This window comes from Xyrauchen texanus, chromosome 4 (assembly GCF_025860055.1).
Source record: "Xyrauchen texanus isolate HMW12.3.18 chromosome 4, RBS_HiC_50CHRs, whole genome shotgun sequence".
NCBI classification, from domain to species: Eukaryota; Metazoa; Chordata; class Actinopteri; order Cypriniformes; family Catostomidae; genus Xyrauchen; species Xyrauchen texanus.
This window is the reverse complement of record NC_068279.1, coordinates 55,543,447-55,561,847: the sequence shown is the minus strand read 5'-3', so window position 1 is coordinate 55,561,847 and position 18,401 is coordinate 55,543,447. Positions and strand designations below refer to the sequence as shown.

General features: G+C 39.6%; 1 protein-coding gene across 3 annotated transcripts in view; it reads left to right on the top strand.

Annotated features, from left to right (window-relative positions):
* Positions 1-18,401, top strand: part of LOC127639598 (endoglin-like) — a 68,627-nt gene that overhangs the window by 49,594 nt on the left and 632 nt on the right. For 2 of the 3 annotated variants that reach the window (XM_052121710.1, XM_052121717.1), the window contains exons 5-12: positions 593-770; positions 919-1,084; positions 2,745-2,844; positions 2,919-3,105; positions 4,066-4,217; positions 7,452-7,673; positions 7,779-7,842; positions 16,291-16,398. In XM_052121710.1, the coding sequence (XP_051977670.1) occupies positions 593-770; positions 919-1,084; positions 2,745-2,844; positions 2,919-3,105; positions 4,066-4,217; positions 7,452-7,673; positions 7,779-7,842; positions 16,291-16,398 (1,177 nt within the window). Of the gene's footprint in view, positions 1-592; positions 771-918; positions 1,085-2,744; positions 2,845-2,918; positions 3,106-4,065; positions 4,218-7,451; positions 7,674-7,778; positions 7,843-16,290; positions 16,399-16,504; positions 16,580-18,401 lie in introns of all 3 variants that reach the window. The other variant, XM_052121722.1, reaches the window with a different exon arrangement.

Sequence of the window (18,401 nt, the reverse complement as noted above, 5' to 3'; positions counted from 1 at the left end):
CTGATAAGGGACCGGGTGTGTAAAATCACGACCTGGCCCCGGCCTCCACCCTTTCAAAAATAGCAATCATAGTTAAACAGGTAGAGGTCAAAACCAGATGAGCAATCCAAACAAAGTAACAAATCAAAGACGGTAAACAAAGGGGTAATCCAAGGGACAGGCAGACAGTAGATAAAGATAATGCTCAGAAATGCAAGACAATGGGTGAATTGGCAAGACTTTTAAGTGAAGTGAAGTTTGAGCGGGGATTATATACACTGGGAGTTGATGAATGAATGGCAATCAGGTGTGAGAGTCAATGGCGGGAAGAAGGAGGTTCTGGGAAATGTTATCCGGTTATGGGTTAATACTCAGGGGAAGGAGATCTTGTGTGGACAGATCGGGAAGATGTGACAATAGCTCATTGCTTGCTCCTTATGGGGTTCAAATCAGCTATCTTCTAGTTACCAGCCTTGAGCTATAACCGATACACCACTGAAACAGAAAATCCTCTGTATGGAGAGTGAAGAAGGTGGAGTGCTTTTAAAAATCTTGTTTGTGTGGTATTACCAGATTGTATCCTAAAAGGAAACTCTTTCTATCCATATTTCAGGTTACAAATGGAACTTCAATACATTTTCCTGTAAGAGGTCTGGATATACAGACACAGGTTGCCCCATCCACAAAGGGAGATGCTGAACTTCTGCAATGGGCAACAGATGAGTTTGGAGGGGTCACATCCTTTACCACTGTGCGAGACCCCAAAACCATCACTTTCACAGGCATGAAGGGTACGATCATTCTCTAAATACAAATGTCAACATCTTGCTTTTCACCTTTTTTTGCACTGACATATTTGACTCCTAATGTACATTATCAAATACAGTATATGAAGTACTTCAAAACTGTACTTAAGGTGTGAAATTGGCACTGGCATAGGTTCACATCTAGCCTCCAGTTGTGAGCTCAAGTCGGAGCTGCCAGCAGAAAAAGACTTGATTGAGCTGGACGTGGACACATCATATAACAAACTGAAATTTTGTTATATGGAGGATTCTGGAGAAGAAGTGCACATTATCAGTATTCCAGATGATTTCAGAATAAGGTATTTAACATGTAACATCAGGCACTATATATTACCGGTTATTTGATAGCACATGTGAGATTGATTTGTTTTATTACTATTTACATCATTACACTGTAAATACAATGTTTGTTAGAAACCAAAAATACATTTAGCGAGATTTATGCTTATAACAAGTGAAAAAACCTACCAACTGAACAACACAAAATACATTTGAGATGATTTCTTAAAACAAGTACTCAGATTTTAAAGAGGAGAAAGTTATTTTGAGCAGTTTTAACTTCAATGTAAGACATTTGCTGAAATTGTAAGGAAGCTGTTCCAGAAGTTAGCATGCTATATTTTGTACTGCTTACTTAAACAAAAGAATATGAATGTTGGACTAGATTTAAGGTTAAAGGGATAGTTCATCCAAAAATGAAAATCCAGTCACTGTTTACTCACCCCTTTGTTGTTATAGCCCAATATGACTTTTTCTAATTTTTTAACACCAATTGTGGGAGAAAATGTGAACGAAATGTTGCTCATTAATATCATAAAATGTACATTTATGGTGACCACCTCTTCAAGATTCTAAAAGGATGCAAAAGTATAATTCATAAGTGTAATAAATGACTGTGTGCGACTCACTTCTTGTTCTGAAGGGATACGATAAGGTTTGGCGTGAAACAATCCAAAATCAAATTCAGTATTCAGTGAAACTGTTGACCGACTGTAGCTTTCCTGTGCACGTTCATGAGACTGCACAAGAGCAACTGAATACACAGCCCTGCTCGTAAGATTTCATTTTACTGTGGTTTACTGCATATTACTTATTATTCAAGTTTGCAGTTATGGTAATTAAATAAAGCGGGCTGGTAAGGTACCTGCAATTTGAACAATATTGTGTATTTAATTGATGGTTTCAGATGGTAAATGTAATTTAAATGTTTTCGTTTGTTTATTTTATTTTTATATGAAATAATTTGCATAATAATCATAATAACAATAACACTACTACTACTAATAACAACAACAACAACAATTATTATTATAATTAGTAGTAGTAGAATTGATAATAATATATAATAATAATAATAGTTTAATAATAATAACTTTAATAATTATATTTTTACATTAAATACATTTTATTGTATTTTAAATTTTTTTTATTTACTTATTTTTTAATATAATTATTTCGATTATGTTTTTTCTAACCTCTAATAAGGTGTATGCCACATACACTCACAAAAATTTTTAATAAATAAAATACATTTTTTACGATTATTTTTGTTGTATTTTCTGGGAAAAATAAATAAACATCCTCAGAACAAGATAAAAAATACTTGAGAAATATGATTCAATATTTTCAGAAGGATTTTTTTTAACTTGAAACAAGAAAAAAAAATGAAACTTGTTTTTTTTTTTTCTTACTCCATTAAGTATTTTTTATAATTTTTTTTACTTATTATAAGCATAAACGTATCCAAATTGTCATAGATATAACAAAAAATGTGAAAATTATTTTGCTTATCAAATAATATTTTCTTATTTTAAGAATATTTTGATGTTTTTTACCGGAAAACAAATATTCGGTAAGAAAAAAATATTTTTGCTACACGCAACACTTTACCCTGCAGTTTGTTCACCTTCTGCCTATGGTTAATGTATATATTATTATATAACATATATTTTCTTTCAGGCATGTTTCTGTGCATTTGCCGCAAGACTCTAAAGTGCTCTTGAGAGGTCCACCACACACTGAGTGGACAATCCATGCAAAATCTGTCATCAAAATACTGGTGAGAGTTACTGTGGAATAATGCTTGATCTAAATAGATAATGAATACTGAAATTCTGTCTTTCTTTCTTTCAGTCTAATAATCAAGTATTCGTCAATAACCTGCCGATGAATCGGACGATTGCGATCTCAGATGATGCTGCAGACATCATGCAGAAGGTCTTTTCAAACTTCAACAGCAAATCAGTCACCAGTTACTCTGAGATCCGTCTGAACATCTCTGCAGTCCAGCTGTGGATTAGAAGTTACATGAGCTGGACAGGTGATGTTTTTCTCTTGCATTGCACAGCTTCCTCACAGGACACTTTTAAGGCCGAAACATACCTCACGCAAGTTCGCAAACTCAGACACGAGGGCTTGGCTAACGCATGGCTAATGCGTGGTCCCGTTGTACTGTACATACATTACGTGCGCTCTTACATTGCTCTACAGGTTACAATCCTCAGACCACAAGAGGGCAATAGATTTTTTAGGCGTGACTTCGAAACCGGTGCTACGTCCAAAACCAGGAGAATTCTGCCTTCGGAGGCTGTATACGGGGGCAGAATGACAATAAGATGCTTTTCAAACCAGAGACCAGTTTCCGTAAGAGTTCCACTCATTCAAAACAGCAGTCAGTTAACCCATTAACTGATTAGGCAGAAAATCTGCTGCCTACATTTACGTAAGTTTACAGAAGACATTTATAAGAATGTCTAAACTACTCATTATCATAACAGACACTGCTGCTGTTGAGATTTGAAAAGGATAGCAATAACGCCATTAAAATACCATAAAAATGGCCCATATGTCGTACGATAGCTTTGTGTGAGTTTTTATTCACGAAAACATCTGCACATTAGCACTGAAATCTCATTCGATTCAAATATGATGAGCTGACGTGCATTGTTCTAGGCATGATGTCAATGACGAGACATTTATCATTGATGTCAAACATGGCATCACTTGTCTTTTAAAACCATTTGCAAATTCAATGGGATTTAAGAACTTTAGTGATGGGAAAGATTTGTTTTCGTAAAGAACGACTTCAGTTAGTAGATACAAGGAGTACTTTTTATGGTGCTTTTTGGTCATTATTGATGCTTTAGACATTCTGCTAAAAATCTCCTGTATTGTTCCATAGAAGAAAGAAAGGCAGAGTCTAATCTCGTCATTTTTGGGTAAACCATTCCCTGAAAATACTCGTTTTTTTCTTTATATCTCTTTCTGTATTTCTCTTTAGTTCCATCAAGAGTATCAGAAGATGAGGACACCACCTCAGCTCCCAGTTCTTCATTGGTTCCTGTTCAGATGCAGCTGTTCTTGTCTCCAGACTATAAATCACCTCTGGATCCCAGCAGCAAAGTTTACAGTGACAAGATGGTCTATGCAGAGGTAGACATTTTTGCCCTGAAGTCTTTTTATAATAATGTCAGTTTCACCAACAGATGTAATTTTATTTTAAATGACCATTTTCTGCATTCTCCCTGGCTCATACAGTTTAACAGACTGTTTTTGCTACTGTACCCTTAAGACTTCTACATGTAAATTACTTCTGTTATAATTGGCGAACCTCTGGATACAAATATATTACACGATAGGTGTTGATATGTAAATGTGGATGATCAAAGGTTAATGACCTCATGGTTATGATGTCATAACCATGAAGATTTCTAAACAAGATTTCTTGAAACTTGGTCTTTGCAACACAGTTTCACTGAGAAATCTAACGGATTAATGTGAGTTGGCTATATTGTAGTTGGGTTATGAACCTACAGATGTTTGTTTGGATATTTTCAAGAAATCTGAATTTCATTAACTTATTTATCAGCAATAACATATTAAAACAAAATGAAATCCTGACCTCTAGTAGCCTGAGACAGAGTTTGAAATGAACGAGTTGAACTAATACAAGCTAGGTGGTTCTTAAGAGTAACTAGACCGGTTACTGAACCAAAGAACCTTTTCGAAACGAACACATCAAATCTACACGCTGAAGCAGACGTCAGTGTTTTTTAACAAGTATGAATTAAATAAAAAAAAAACGTTGAAAGAGCCAATACCAGAATGAGCATGCGTGTACCGAGGACTTGGGGAAGCATGGGACGAAATGTAAGTTTATTCCAAAACAAACAAAACAGCGGAAATGTTTGTGGCGGAATGGCCTGGTCCGCCCTCTCGTCATCATCGCCATCCCTCGGCCAAGCTCATGACGGGAGTGGTCAGGAGAGAGAAGAGGCACATAGATAATAAGCCTCGTTTGGGAAGCAGGAGGGAACAAGGCACACCTTATGTGTGTTTAGCCTCGTCATATAAATACATAGGGTGCCTCTTCTCAGGGAGCTGGCTTCTGTTCTCCATGTGTGCACACACTGGCGTCCTTGCTTGTCCAGGAGGAGAGCGGGGAGGGTACTGGCTGAATAAGATGTGTGTCAGACCCACTCCCTCAGCCACCCGATGCAAATTACTGTAGATGTGACACTAGGGTTTGTGAGCACACCTAGGAAGACCTCTCACGCCACGGACCATGGAGGGGTGCGCATTTGGCCATCGGAACCCGCCCATGTTCTGGACCATTTCTGTGGACATTACCCCTACCTTCCTTCCTTCACAAAGTCCCGTCACATTGTGAGGACACCAGATTCACCTTTATTTTGTACTTTCCCACATAGTCACATTATTTTCCCCATTTTTGACTTTTTATGTTTATTAGTATTTTCAAGAAACACCTCTCCGATGCTTGACGCCACACCCACTGTATCTGCCTCTTGCTCACCCTGCCACAATGCTCATGACTAGTGTAACACTGTTAAGGATGGGGAAGGAGGAGGCGAGAACCGGCTTTTCAATATAAATAATATTTTAATGAGAAACTTAAAAGACAACATAAACACACACGACGGACATGTCCGCAAACGATCTCTCTCTCCGCATGATACTCTGCAGTCGACCTTTATACCTCAGAGGCTTGATTAGCCTAATATGCGCCCGGGTGTGTATGATCACGATCCGCCCTGCCACATTCCTCCCTTGTTCTCTCAGGCTGGGGACCCTCGGCCTGACATACATCCCCCCCCTTTCCCTGGGGGAGGGCGCGCCTTCTGCGCTGTCTGCCGGCAGGTCATCCCAATCTACCTGGACGAGGGAGGGGACAAGGGGAGGGAAACAGAAATAATTAAAATGGGGGGTACTTCCTGTAACAGTGTAGTACCCCCCAAAAAACTGTTAAATTTAAAAGAGGGAAAAGGCCTTTGCAGATCGACAGTGAGAGAAAGAGAGGAGAGAGAGATGAAAAAAAAAAACTCTTACTCGCCAGTTCTCCGATACGCCGCAGCGTGTTCCTCGGCCACTCCTCCACCCTCTATCGGACGACAGCCACGCCTCTCCGGGCGGATCCGAGGCAGTCCTCCAGCCTCTAGCTGATGGAATGCCCCACCGCGTTCTCTGGGAACAGAAGGGGTCTCCCTCGCCCCTGGCAGCGGTTCTCCAGCTCCAGGCGGTCGCCAGTGAGCCCCTCCCCGCTCGCGGTCTTAAACCCTGCTGCGTTTCAGCGGCCGGTAGGCGACTCCTGCACCCCTGGCAGTGGCCATGACCGCTCCAGGCTGTCGGCTAGGAGCCCCTTCTCCCCTCGCGGTCGCCGGCCATCGTCTTTCAGGCAGCTGGGCTCCTCGTCCCCCGGCAGATGGCCGCGGCTGCTCCGTTGGGTACTGGCGAGAACTCTACTACGGCATATCCCTCCTCCTTCCTGGGCTTCGGCACCAGTGTAACACTGTTAAGGATGGGCAGGGAGGAGGCTAGAACCGGCTTTTCAATATAATTAATATTTTAATGAGAAACTTAAAAGACATCATAAACACACACATGACGGACATGTCCGCTAATGATCTCTCTCTCCCGCACGATACTCTGCAGTCGACCTTTATACCTCAGAGGCTTGATTAGCCTAATACGGGACCGGGTGTGTATGATCACGCCCCGGCCCCGCCCTCCGCCCTGCCACAACTAGTTATATTAAAAACCGGTTTGTGGAAATGAATCAGACTTCTCATCACTCATGCCAATGGTGCCACTCATGCCACTTTATGTTCTTTTCCAAAGTTGGAGTGCCTGAAACTCCTGAATTATTCAAGATATCTTTATATCCTTTTAGATTCTGGTTCAAAACAAACATTTCTTTTTGCTTCTTTATTGTTAAACCCCAAATGTATGTGGCACTTAATATGGCTCCATCCAAAATTGTTAAATTTGACCCATTTTCAATGTCAATAACCAAATGTGTGGCATATGGTATGAAGTTGCTTTTTTCTTTTCTAGCAAATTATGTCTAGAAATGTACCTTTATGTATTCACATAAAAACAATTTTCCAAAAAGACACCATTACAAAGAATATCTGACATGTGGCTCTTCAGTTCCTCAATCTTTGTGTAAAAATAAAATAATGCTGCTGCCACATTTCTAAAATGTTTTACCTGTAGTTTTGCTCCAAAATCGTTGGTGGAAATTATCAATATGACCACCCTCAACAAAATAATGGGTTACACCGTAAACGTGATTTATGTTTACCTTCCTTCAGAAAAAGTATTAACAAAATAACATGGAATAACTCACCTTTCTTTCTCTTTAACCAGATCTCTTATCACACGTTTGGAGAGATCTACTTCAACATTAAAGTGAGTAGCTGTCAAGTGCGCTCTATGACACTGGAGAAGAACATGCCTTTTAAAGAGGAGACATGTGTCGGAAAAGACTGTCCCAAGAGACTTAGTTTCTCCTTCGAGCTGATTCAAGATCTTCCGTCCACCTCGTGGGAACTGGAGTGTGCAGTTCATCTCTGTTACGATGGGATCGAGGTTTGTGCAGATCTGTTCTCCACACTGTCAATAAAACATCTGTAGAAATCCATGTATCACTTTATTTGCAAAATCATCTTGCGTTGTTCTTTTTTGTGTTTTCAGTTTTGTCAGAAAGAAACTGTCAAGAGGAACTTGCAGGTCATCAAGTCATATATACCAAGCACAAGTGAGTACAACTACAAGAGCTACATACAGTATTACTCTACTGCAATAATATGCAAGCACAGCAAATAAGCCAAAGCAAAATGGAAAGCAGATTGTAGATTGCTCAATTTGGTTGCATATCATAACTTACACTCACCTAAAGGATTATTAGGAACACCTGTTCAATTTCTCATTAATGCAATTATCTAATCAACCAATCACATGGCAGTTGCTTCAATGCATTTAGGGGTGTGGTCCTGGTCAAGACAATCTCCTGAACTCCAAACTGAATGTCAGAATGGGAAAGAAAGGTGATTTAAGCAATTTTGAGCGTGGCATGGTTGTTGGTGGTGCCAGACGGGCCGGTCTGAGTATTTCACAATCTGCTCAGTTACTGGGATTTTCACGCACAACCATTTCTAGGGTTTACAAAGAATGGTGTGAAAAGGGAAAAACATCCAGTATGCGACAGTCCTGTGGGCGAAAATGCCTTGTTGATGCTAGAGGTCAGAGGAGAATGGGCCGATTGATTCAAGCTGATAGAAGAGCAACTTTGCCTGAATTAAAAATCCCTAGGGCACTTTCTCGTAAAGAGTAGGGGTTTAACCCCGGTGTCCTGGCCAAATTCCCCCATTGGCCCCTATCTATCATGGCCTCCTAATAATCTCCATCCCTGAATTGGCTACATCACTCTACCATCTCCTCGTGTGTGTGTGTGTGTGTGTGTGTGTGTGTGTGTGTGTGTGTTCTGGTGCACTATGGCTGCCGTCGCATCATCCAGGTGGATGCTGCACACTGGTGGTGGTTGAGGAGATTCCCCCTATACTATGTAAAGCGCTTTGAGTTTGAGAAAAGCGCTATATAAATGTAAGTTGTTGTTGTTGTTGAAAATCCCAGAAATACTCAAACCAGCCCGTCTGGCACCAACAAACAGCCAGAAAAAGTATACGGTAACTCCGATAACCGTTCTGTACAATTGTGCTAAGAATATCATCTCTGAATGCTATTCTGGGATGCGGGTTGGCGTTGTTTTGGTGGCACAAGGGGGACCTACACAATATTAGGCAGGTGCTTTTAATGTTGTGGCTGATCAGTGTGTGTATCATACAGAGTTAATGGTAGAAAATTAAATGTACATATCATTTAAATTAGTTCATTCATTGTTGCATATTTCTTATGGAACTTTTGTCATGTTCATTTTGGTCAAAACATGTGTAATAAATGTACATAATGCATTAAAGGGTTACTGATATACATATATTTGTATGTCCGAAACTTGAATGTTGGAAGGAAACTTGATGACACTCAGCAGCACAAGACCTTTAAACCTGTTATGTTCGAAAACCTTGAGTTCTAATTTGGAAACATACAGGAAATAAAATCTCCATTCATTACAGATGGCAACAATAGGAAGGCACAATATTGTCCCAAATTCAAACAACACCCATCTCGTCTCAGCAAAATTTGTGCTATTCCGGTGGAGATAGAGCTGGTGTTGCCCTACCTTCAGTAGATGGTATTAGTCGTCATGTAGATGAGGTCAGGATACGAGGAAGAGCGGGACGGGAGGCTGTTTATAGGAAGGACTGCTCGCTGACCTTGTGGCTGCAATCAGAAATAATGAGCCACATAATGAGCCAATGGGGGATTTATTGTGTCCGAGGTCTGGTATGTGCAGCCCTCCAAACTTGGGCCCAGGTTGCTGTTATCAGGCGCACACAAAGAAGGGAAGTTGTTGTTCTTCATAGGGGAAGACGATCCCCTGGCAGATGATTCAGGAACAGAGTGTGCATTCCTCACTCCATCCAGAGCCGAACACCATTATATTCCGCTCTCGACGTGGTCAGCTCAGTCTCTGTCCACACGTTATTTTTTCCTGCACTCTTGTCGATTTTAAACACCCGTAGGTAGGGCTGTGACGGTATGGGATTTTGTCTTACCGCGGTAAAGAAGCAACAAATCTCGCGGTTTGGCGGTTAACCGCACCCCCCCCCCCCCAAAAAAAAAAAAACAGCCGCGGCCGCACCACACACTGCTGCAGACGTGATCAAGAACGCATGTAGCTTGTAAATGACAATGGGAATGAATAATTTTAAAGCAGTATTCTTTATTAACAAATAAACAAATTAACAAATTAACATTTATATTAAACTGTAAATAATAATTAACTATTAATTAGGCTAAACTAAAACAACATTTTTAATAATTATAAAGCAGTTTTCTTTATTATTGACAGCAAATTAACATTTATATTAAATTGTAAATATTAATAATTAACTATTAATTAGGCTAAACATAAACAACCTTTTTAAGTGCAAAATAAAATAGTCTGAACAAGTGTTCGGCTGTTGGGCCGCTGAATCGTCAATTCCTGCTGCTTTATTTTTCGGTCTTCAGGTTTCGTGACAGGAAAACCAACATGTTAACCTTGTCTGGTTTCAGCGAGGATCTTAACGGAGTAACAATGTTGCCAGCCGCACTGAATACACGCTCCGAAGGAGTGCTCGTTGCGCATAAAGTCATATATTTTCTGGCAACTTTCGATAGAAGAGGGAATCGAGCCTGATTATCCCGCCACCAGGCAAGCGGATCAGAGTGCAGATCGAGGGCGTCCTCCTGCAAATACCTTGCGACTTCAGTGTCTGCACGGATTCTTTTTGGGACCGGATTGGAGGATTGTGCTTTTCTCTTTCCAAGCAGGTCCGCAAGATTCATTTTTTTTTTTTTGGAGGAGGAGGTGAAGATGATGGCACACTTCCTCCTTCTCCCTCTCCAGCCGCAGCGGTACTCATGGCACCTTCTCCATCCCCGACATCACGCTGCTCTTCTGGCATTGTCAGCATCTCCTCCAAGAGCGCATCTTTAACGTCATCTCCGGGGTTGATGTCCTTGTATCTTGGGTCAATGAATGAGGCCTTTGCCAATAGTTGCTGTGTTGCAGGTGCATTATATTTGTCTTTCAAGACTCCAACCATTTTTCTTTTCAGGTTGCGCGTCAACTCCGTGTCTTCATCGGTTGGGAGCAAACTATCCTCAGTTAATAACTGTAGGACTGGTTTAACAGAGGACGCTGTAACTGTCTTCTCGGAAGACAGCGCATCTGTAAAATCCGCGACCTTCTTCAGCGCTGCATTAACGGATTCGAGGACTTCGATGTCCTGCCACGTCGGTATCAAATGCTGGCTGCGCCGGTCATCCATCAACACCCTCCTAATGGCTGGGACTTGCTCGAGAACGCGCGCAATCATTTTCTGCTTAGTGCCCCACCTGGTAGGACAATCCTGTGAATACATTAAAAATTGTAATCCCCAATTAGGCTATGTTTTTTTTGTCCTGTGCAATAAAATGTATTTATTTATACATCGTGCCACTATTTATACACATGTGTATTTTTGCCATCTGTTGTGTTTTATCTTAAGGAGCTCCGCACATTACATGGAGGAAAAAACTAGGCTAAATCGTACGCACGATTTATAAATAGAGGGAACAAAGTAGTAAATCGTCCGCACGATTTTGCAAATCGAGGGAACGAAATAGTAAATTGTGCGCATGATTTATAAAACGAGGGAACGAATTAGTAGGATAGCCTAAATCGTGCGCACAATTTAGCCTACTTTTTTTTTCTTGCACAATGTGCAGGGCTCGTATATCTGGAGCTGCTATAACAAGCGAATTTCTCCAGCTCGGGATCAATAAAATCTTATCTTATCTTAATCATGAAAATGGGCAGCAGAAATTCAGAGCATTGATTGGCGTTTCCATAAGTTTTGCCCAGTTATTTACAGGATTTTAGATTTCGTTATTTCGTATTCGCTTTGAAAAAATATAATTATTACATCATAAACATAACAATAATATGAAATAACATTTATTTATATAACTTTGTTATTTTTTTCGATATCTTTTGAGTTTAATAGGAATTATGGAACAGGTTTGTCATCGTTTGCAACCCATTATTTTGTAGAATAAATTATTCAAAGTTTCAACAAGTTGCGTTTGGACGAGTGCGTTTATATCCACGGACTGTTACATGAAAAACAACGTCTAAAGAAATAAGAATCGAAGTTTAGCACAACTCACCAGAACTAAGCAATGTTGGGGCAGGTTGAGCTCGACTTGTTCTTTCTGCAGCTTTCTCTTCTTTGCCAGCTCTGCGAGAAAGTCGTCACCAATGTTCTGCACACACCCATGGCTCGGGCAGTGCGGTCCTTTTCCGTCTTCATTGCATTGGTGACGGCTAAATGCAGATTATGGCCAAAGCAATTTAGCCATGTCCAGCCAAGTTTTCGCACCGCAGCCACAATATTTGCCCCATTGTCTGTGGTAATACAGACCAGTTTCCTCTCGTCCAGGGACCACTCGTGGAAGGAGGACCTGAGAGCTTCCGCCAGGTTGTCACCCGTGTGGCTTTCTGGCATGAACACGGTCTCCAGGCACTTCGAGTTTAGTTCCCAGTTTGCGCTGAGATAGTGTATGGGTAGGCTCATGTATGGCATCATGTTAACGCTTGACCACATATCAGTTGTCACTGAGAAATGATCAACGTCTTTTAAGTCCTGTATTATGCCGTCCTTCACAGATAGATACTTTTCAGGGATCGCTGTTTGAGAAAAGTACTTTCGGTCAGGAAGTACATATTGCTTATCAAATGCCTGTAGCATGGCTTTGAATGCTGGCTTCTCAACGGTACGGAATGGTACCATTTCTTCTACCAAATAACGAGTCACGCTGTCAGTAAGTACTCGCCACTGATCGCTGCCTCTTTGGTACTTCGCACCTCTTGCAAAGGCCTCGGAGACTCCCAACTGTCGTTGCTGGCCTGAGGTTGTAGGTGTGCTGCACGCAAGTCCGGCAAACGCCACAGGATGGTTAATTCTAAGATGTGATCTTAAATTAGTGGTATTTCCTCGCGAGACGGATACTTTTTTACGGCATACTGCCTCGTCCAGATTCACCGGCTGCCCATTGTCACCTGCCTCAAAGCCAAAATGTGCCCAAAATAGGCGACACAGTATTTGGCGTAGACACTAGATTCGTGGCCATTTATTGAATAATGTCTTTTGGCTAGCGCTGTCAACTGCCTATACCACATAAGAGAAGTATCGCATGCAATTAAAATCTAACTCCAACAGTTTACATTATGATTTTGTCTTTTATGCCTGTGTTTGTGTATTTAATTGAACATTATCTGTAAACATCACAAGTACTGAAACCTAACAGTTAGGCTAATTAATAATAATCAGACACACAAAAAATAAATCCCCCATTAATGGACTGTTCCTCCCTTGAGCAGAAAAGCGTTTTTTTTTCTCCAGAAGCCCTTGAACATATATCTCTGCGTCTCATATTGACGCTAAAGGGTGCCATGTGCGTTGGATGTAGACGAAATGTCAAAAGTGTCACTATATTACGCCCTAGGATGAGAATGCATTGGGAATACAGTAAATTATAAGCAAATATTAATGTGTTTATTGTTCATATCACACACCATATGCACTCCTGTAACTTTCAGCAGAAAAAGAAAAAAAGTGCGGTGATGACCTCACACCGCGGTAGGCATCTCATTAACGCGATATTGCGGTGATGCGGTTATCGTCACACCCCTACTCGTAGGATAATAGACGACAGTTTGACAGTTAGGTGCAATATTTGATGTAGAGACTGGAAACTTTGGGGGGAATTTACAGAGAATAAATTGTGCTTGCTGATAACGTTGTTTATTTGCACACAATTCTCTAAAGTAAATCGGTTAACTGTGCAAACATGCCCAAAATTACACTCTCATTCCACCACTACAATCACATCCAAACACCGAAAGTGCACTCGACTACTCTTCATGTCTGGATATACAGGGTAAATGTTAACTTATAAACAAACAATGAAAAAACTTTTTTTTTATTAGTTCATATTGTATTAACTAATGTTAACATATAAAAAAATGTATATTAAAAATGAATTAGTATATGTAGAAATTAACATAAACTAAAATGAATACGTGCTGTGAAAATGTAGTTTATAGTTTAGAGCTTTATTAATCCCCATGTGGCAATTAGTTCAGACAATCATTTATAGACAAAACTTAATACACATACATACAAATACTCAAAATAAATCAAACATATAGAGGGGGACACACCCATCATTTTTGAGCACATGTTTACAATACCTGACAAAACACAATGGCAAACACGAGGACATAAATACACAGATATGGGTAACAAGACAACCAATCACAAGTCTAAATGAACTTAAACCAATGAAAAGACAATTCTAATAACGAAGTAATCAAACAATGAACCAATGAAAACAAGACACATGAACGAGGGAAACACATGATATGATCATGAGGGAAACAGGAATCACATGACATAAAACAGGAACTAGATTTTTTAAATAAAAGACATGAAAACATGAACCAACAGAATAAACATGACAACAATATTTTTTGTTAAATTATTTTTATATTTTAATTAAATACTTTTATTATAATTTTATGGTGTTTTGTGGTTTATAAAAATATAATGATTAAGTGATGATTAAATAATTACAGATTGTTCTATTTGTATTTCTTTGAATATTTAAAAGTTTAGTCTCAGTTAAAGTGATATAATCCTTTGCAATGAGTTAAATAGGGCACCAAAAATCACACAGAACAGAATTAAACCATTTCAAATAAGGTGTCAACTACATATGAATAAATGGGATTTCATTGAACATGTAACTAATCTTATTGATGATAAATACAATAAAATCATGGATTAAATAAGGATTCATAAACATTTGTTCGAAACTAAAGTTGTTAATTCGTAAATGAACATGCTGTCAAAACGTCAATATTATACGTTTAAGTGTCTATGCAAAGAAAAGTACATGTACGTGTGCTACAAGCACATTTTACGTAAGAATACACACCTACACTCATAAGATTAAAGTGGTCTTTATGGCCACTTTTGAAGGTCCTCACCACCATTTGATCAAGAATTGATTAGTTACTAATTTTATTATTTCTCTTCCACCAAGCATGTTTTGTCGTCCAGAGAACACACTGGTTTGGTCAGCAATGGGACACGGTTACTTCCCAAACACTGCTGCACACACACACACAAAAGGAAAAACAAAAACTCTTTGGCTGAACTTGATTCGGTCATGAATGGTGGTTGCACGTGTTTGGAATGAGTAGTTAAAATGTCCATGTCATTTCCACTTAAATACTTCAAGTAGAGGGAACATAACTGAATCAAGTAAACCTAACAACATTTAACATGTCAAAATAACTCAAATTAAACCTTTAGCGATATGCTAGCCAGTGACAGAAAATGTTAGCATGCTAAAAACATGCTGGTGGGGAGCGCTACTGAGTAAGTCTTGGTCCCTTTAATTTACAGTTAATTTAAGTTACCTTGGTTACATTACTTTTTCAGTAATATGAACATGGGAGGATTGAGTAAAACTGACGATGGTGAAAGTTCATTTCTTTTAGTGTAGAAAACAGCTAGTAGAATCAGTCAGAACTTTCTGTTTTTGAGGGAGCAGAGAGGATGTGACTGCTTGGGTCTGTCGTTCCTGTTTGAGAGGTTTGTCTGTGTTTGCTCAACGCAGACTTTCTGATCAAACACACAAATAAAGGTGATATTTGGCGGAAGCCCTTCTGCTGACTTGGGGAGGAAAATAAATAAAACATATGCCTTTGTGTGGCACCAAAAAAAAAAAAAAAAGAAGTAAAACATTCTTAAAGCCCCTGGGAACTGTCATTTGAGCAGTCGAGGTGTTTTGGTAAACACGCTCGCACTCTTTGCTTTGGTGGTAACATCAAACACCTTGAAGTCTCGTCATCAAAGAAAGTAGGGACACATACAGCCTCTCTAATCCTGATTGAAATAAAATAGCTGCTTCCTGTTATTGTGATTGCGGAGGAAGATCAGAAAGTCAGAAGTGTGTGTGTGTGGAGAGTCATATATGATGAGTGGGACGTGGAGGTCAGACACTGGGGGTGTGAACAGAGAGGATGCAGCGGGCAGATGAGGGGATGTTGAGTAGAAACCACAAGATTCAATCCTAATGATGAGTCTATAATTCACTGGCTGCAGCATGCCTGAATGCCTTCCACATGCTCGGTGTTTGACTTGTGCAACCAGTGTTTTTGAGTAAATGGATAAGATATGGAGTCTTGGAATTGTCCAGTGTTAGGTAGTAACTAAGTTAAGACGAAGGATACTTTGGTTTTCACTTCCGATGCAAATTTCGAACACAGCCTAGTTTTTCTAGACAATAGTAATCCACTTTTTCCAACGAGTAACAATGTAATGTAACATAATCCTGCATATCTATTTTTTGTCATTTTGCATTGCATGTGCAGCTTTACTACCGAGCAAAACATAGGTTATTTATGTATTTATTTATTTCGGATGGTGGGACTTAGTCATCAATAAAATACCTACAAAATCTGATCTATGTGTTCTGTTTGTTGCAGATCGATGTTTTGAGTTTGGACTCTCGGCGGTTCTGGGAATCGCGTTTGGAGGATTCATGATCGGAGTTCTGCTCACCGGAGCTCTATGGTTCATTAAAATACGCACAGGTAAGTCACAGTCACAGAGAGGGAGTTATCTTGAGTGGAGTTTATCATATAAATGCTCTAGCGTGAGAAGATACCGTATTTGGTAGAGTTTTCTCTGCTCCTTTAGCTTATGAGGGAAGAGTTGGAGAGAGCAGATGTAACAAGCCGCGAGATGATTTGCCACTAGAAATAAGATGAAACAGTTAAGTAACAGTGACACTTTGATTCCGGCTGCTGCAGTTTTACATATCCAGACAGACGGCAATTTTTTATTTGATCTGTTTATTCCAGTGCTTCTCAAACTGACAAAGTACCACCTAATCATAACAAGGGTAACTTTATGTGTTTTCATTTATTTAATTTTTTTTAATTGAGAAAAGTTTTGTCTGTTTGAGTGGAAGCTTGAAGACTGCGTGATTGACAAAATGCCATATTTTGATAGAGCATATATATATATATAAAAGCATCTGCCAAATGCATAAATAAATAAATAAATAAATAAATAAATAGTAGAGGCCGAGCCTACTTTTTGTGTGAACATTGACGCCATTACCTGGGCTTTGGTTTTGTGGTAGAGTTCAGGTATAACCTTTTCTGTAAAGTGGCTGCGTGACGGGAGCTTATATTGTGGCTCCAGCATCTTCAACAGGTGGCGAAACCCGGGGTTGTCCACCACAGAATAAGGCCGTATATCCTTCACTATGAAAGCTGCCACGGATCTGGATATTGTCTTCCCTTTCTCTGAGTTGGGCAGCATAGTTGATATTGTTTGATCTATTTTTGGCTGAGCTGGGTCTGCCTTTACATTGGCAGGTGATAGCATCTCAGGGTGAAAATGGCTAACGTGGTTTCTTAAGTTGGTGGTATTCCCAAAATGTTTTATTCGCGTGTGACAGGCTTTACACACAGCATGTGGTTGTCCAGTTCGTGCTTACAGTTTGTTCATAAAAGCCGAAATGTGCCCAGATGTCGGCTTTTAAAACAGTGGGTGCATTTTTTATTACTCGCTTTTGTGTTTCGCCTCCCTCACCATTTTACACTAGCGCGACAAGAGAGTATGCGACGAATGATGTCAGAGAAACGTTAGTAGGCTATAATCGATTATGGTCTACTACTGCATAAATGCAGAATCATCCACTTCCGCATCACGTTGCATCATAGAAACGATTTATTTCAACACCCCTTACTCGTACCCTGGTCTTTTCCATCACAAAGTGTGTCATTTGATGTCATTGAGTGCATTGTGAGGAACAGGCTGAAAAAATAATTGATAATCTACTGTTTTACTTGTGATGTGTGTGACATGGAATTAAAACTCATTGTTGTAGCACTTGTAATGTTTCAAAATTTCAGCAGAAAAACTGCCATGATATGTCCAAGACACCTGAAACTCATTTTCAAAAATGTATAATAATGTTATTCTATGAGACCAAGGGTGCTTTTCTCAAAAGAAATGTTAGCCAACTATGATCATAAGTTCCATTGTTACCAACATAGCTCAACAATTTGGTGTTTCCTGAAACCATAGTTCCAACGAACATTCCCAAACAGCATCGCAAAGTTGTTTGGTTGGAAATACAGCTCTCCACCTGTGGTTAGAAGCATACACTCACAAAAATCGAGAGTTCATTGCAAACAGGCCGCAAATTTGCCACTCATTATTTTCAGATGCAAATGAGCTGCAAACTTCTGGCATATATTTGCGGTGAATCACAAGCTCATTTGCATGCGAAAATAATGGCAGATTTGTGGCAAGTTTACCTGAACTTGTTTGCCAGATATTTTTTAAGGGTAGTTTCATGTTAGTTTGCTGTGTGGACATCAATTGACTTTGCAGAGGCTTCTATGTCTTTTATTCCATATATACTGTATATCTTTAAAACTGTGCTGCTTTTTCGTTGGTTTCACAAGGCATGATACCTGTACAGTTGACTGCCCCCTACTGCATCAAGCTTGAATTACAAAATGTACTTATTGTTCAGGGGCAGGGTTAATTGCATTAATTATTTTAACACATATAATTT